General features: G+C 34.4%; 1 protein-coding gene across 1 annotated transcript; it reads right to left on the reverse strand.

Annotated features, from left to right (window-relative positions):
• Window positions 1-887: 887 nt before the first annotated feature.
• Window positions 888-1,719, reverse strand: LOC105045103 (uncharacterized). Its single transcript, XM_010923263.4, has one exon. The coding sequence runs from the start codon at window positions 1,598-1,600 to the stop codon at window positions 1,031-1,033; it is 570 nt and encodes a 189-aa protein (XP_010921565.1). The 5' UTR covers window positions 1,601-1,719; the 3' UTR covers window positions 888-1,030.
• Window positions 1,720-2,577: the final 858 nt, after the last annotated feature.

Here is a 2,577-nt window from a genome sequence, read left to right on the forward strand (position 1 = left end):
AAAATAATCAACTTGTTTAAACATTTCTACGTTGCTTATATGATTTTAAGAAATTATTATAGAGAAATAAACTACTAAAAAGAAAATAGAAGATTGAAAGGAGCCTGTTTGGATCAAGGCATGGAAAAATATTGACCTAATAATATGATTCGCCTCTTGCATACGGATCTATGTGATTTCGTCTCCAAGGTACAGCAATACGGCTCAGCCGATCCTCCTCTAACATATATGATAGTTAGGAGGTCTGACCCAAAAGACTTATTTAAGATGCCTAAATAAGAAAAAATAAAAGTGAAAAAAGTAGAAAAAGAAAAGACAAGGTCTTTATCTCAAAACGAAAGAGTTTCTCCAATAGAATACTGAGAGTAATAGAAGAAGAGATCAGCATAGTATTCAAAAATCTCAAGCCAGACTAATTTAGAGTTTGTTTATGGACTCTATCTAGGTGATCAGGAAGATATTACGATTTCGGACGATACGAAGTTTTGAAAATATCAGTCTTTCCAAAACAAACATTCTCCGCGAAGAGTCGTAACTCTTCGAAAAGAGACATCAAATTAAAATATATTTTAAAGCTTTTAAATAACTAAAATTTGAGAATAAAGATTGATTTTACTTTTAAAAATTTAAATTTTTTATAAATTAGAAAATTCCAACACTTTCCGGTATGAGACCTCCGGAGGTTATTTTGGCATTTGCACAAAACTTTTAGGGTTTCTTGCTTTTATTTTGACTCCTCTTTTGACAATAATATATATCTTCACTACCAGTAGCTCTAATTAAAAAATTTCCTAAATTTAAATAAGTAAGAGGATTCAATATACATGTTGTTCAATCATGTTTATTTTTCTTCACAGTTTTCTTAAAACAAAAGGAAGCCCCAAATAAAACCGCGTCCGATGTATTTAGAACAGGTTACGCATCATTTGGAAGGCCACATAAGGTCATGCTTTGCGGTTGCTTAACATCAAAGCATGAACTAAACCACGAACACAAGACTCAAGGAACGGTAATTAAGCAAAGCAAACAGCTAAACTGCGAATTCTAACAATTTCTTGAACTCTTTGAAATTAATCTTACCGTCCCCATCTTCATCATAAGCCCTCAACATCTTCCTGCAATCCTCTAATTCCTTTCCTTCTTCGAATCCCAACTTCTGCATGACACTCCGCAGCTCCTTTGCAGATATCAAACCATCACCATTCTCGTCAAAAACTGCAAAAGCCTCCTTCAACTCCTCCAAATCCGCTTCTTTCTCCTCCAACAAGATGTAGGCTTCATCCATCAGCATGCAATCTTTACACTTTCCACCGCACTCTTTGTCGTCATCAATCTCCTCCTCCTCAGAATTCCACAAGCCAAGCCTCTTCACCACCATCTCAACATCATGAGCACCGCACGCAACTCGTTCACTAATGAAAGATATCAGCTTGTTACATGACTTGCAAGCATTAGCTTCTACATTTTGATCCACCATGTTCGGATTTGAAGGCTCGTTTGAAGCCACCAACTTGATTTGGTTTTGCATGCAATCGATGAAACTTATGCAGTGGCAGTGGAATTTCACAAAGAGATGGCCCAAACTGTGCAAAAACTCCATTGCAGTGCGAAAGAGTGGGGTTGTTATAATATTGAAGACCTACAGCTCGGCAAGCTTTTGTACTTCTGCTTGCAAAAGAAGTAATGTGGTTTACATCCAAGGAGTCAAAAAGGAAAAAAAAAAATGCAATGTGGTTGCAGTGTTTGGTGGTGGGATGAGGCGATTGGGAAGAAGAGCATATGCTCTATATAAAGAAGATTGGGTTACGTGGAGTCGCCCAATAAATAATGTTCAAGTAGTTTCACCGAAGTGGCATGAACTTTACACTCAAAATGAAAAAAAAAAAAAATTTACAATGACTTCATCAGAATATGAGATGATTATAAATTTTTTTAATTTAATATTTTAAAATATATATTTTATATTTAATTTTTACTATATGCATGACATGTAATACCCATTAATATCTTTTCGTCAATAAACTAATAATTTTACTGACATCATTACTATCTAACCTATTTGAATTTTAAAATATTTTTTTTTTATTTTTATATTTAATCATGAGGTTATATGTATATTTTTGAACATTGAGTAGGATCGTATAATTATCATAGATCTCGTGAGTAGTGGATAATTTATTAAAAAAAAATTGGTGGCATCAATTTTTTATTTTATTTTTTTTGATAAAGGAGGTAGCGTGAACTTTCATGGAGGCGTGTAGAATGAATCAATGAATTGTCCATCGCTTTCCCTTGACCAACCGAATGGAGAAAAAGACAAGAACATACGGCTCCAGTTGACTTGACTCAGGTCTCCTTTGACTCTGGTCGTGTATCCCTTTGTTGGTTTCTAAGGCATTTTAAAGGTTTGTTTTTAGGGATTTGTAGCCTAACTATATATTTTTGTTGGATTGTTTATAGAACCCAAGCAACACAAGAGTCCACTCTAAGTCATCAAGATGCAATTCAAAGTGAATTTCATGTCACAAAGGTCCACATCGACGTCCTGCTCCAACGTATTTATTTTTTTTTTCAGAG

The sequence above is a fragment of the Elaeis guineensis genome, chromosome 5 (genome assembly GCF_000442705.2).
Source record: "Elaeis guineensis isolate ETL-2024a chromosome 5, EG11, whole genome shotgun sequence".
NCBI lineage: Eukaryota > Viridiplantae > Streptophyta > Magnoliopsida > Arecales > Arecaceae > Elaeis > Elaeis guineensis.

Bases quoted from the DNA above. Each gene is read 5' to 3' on its own strand.
- LOC105045103 (XM_010923263.4), bottom strand. From the start codon at position 1,600: ATGGAGTTTTTGCACAGTTTGGGCCATCTCTTTGTGAAATTCCACTGC.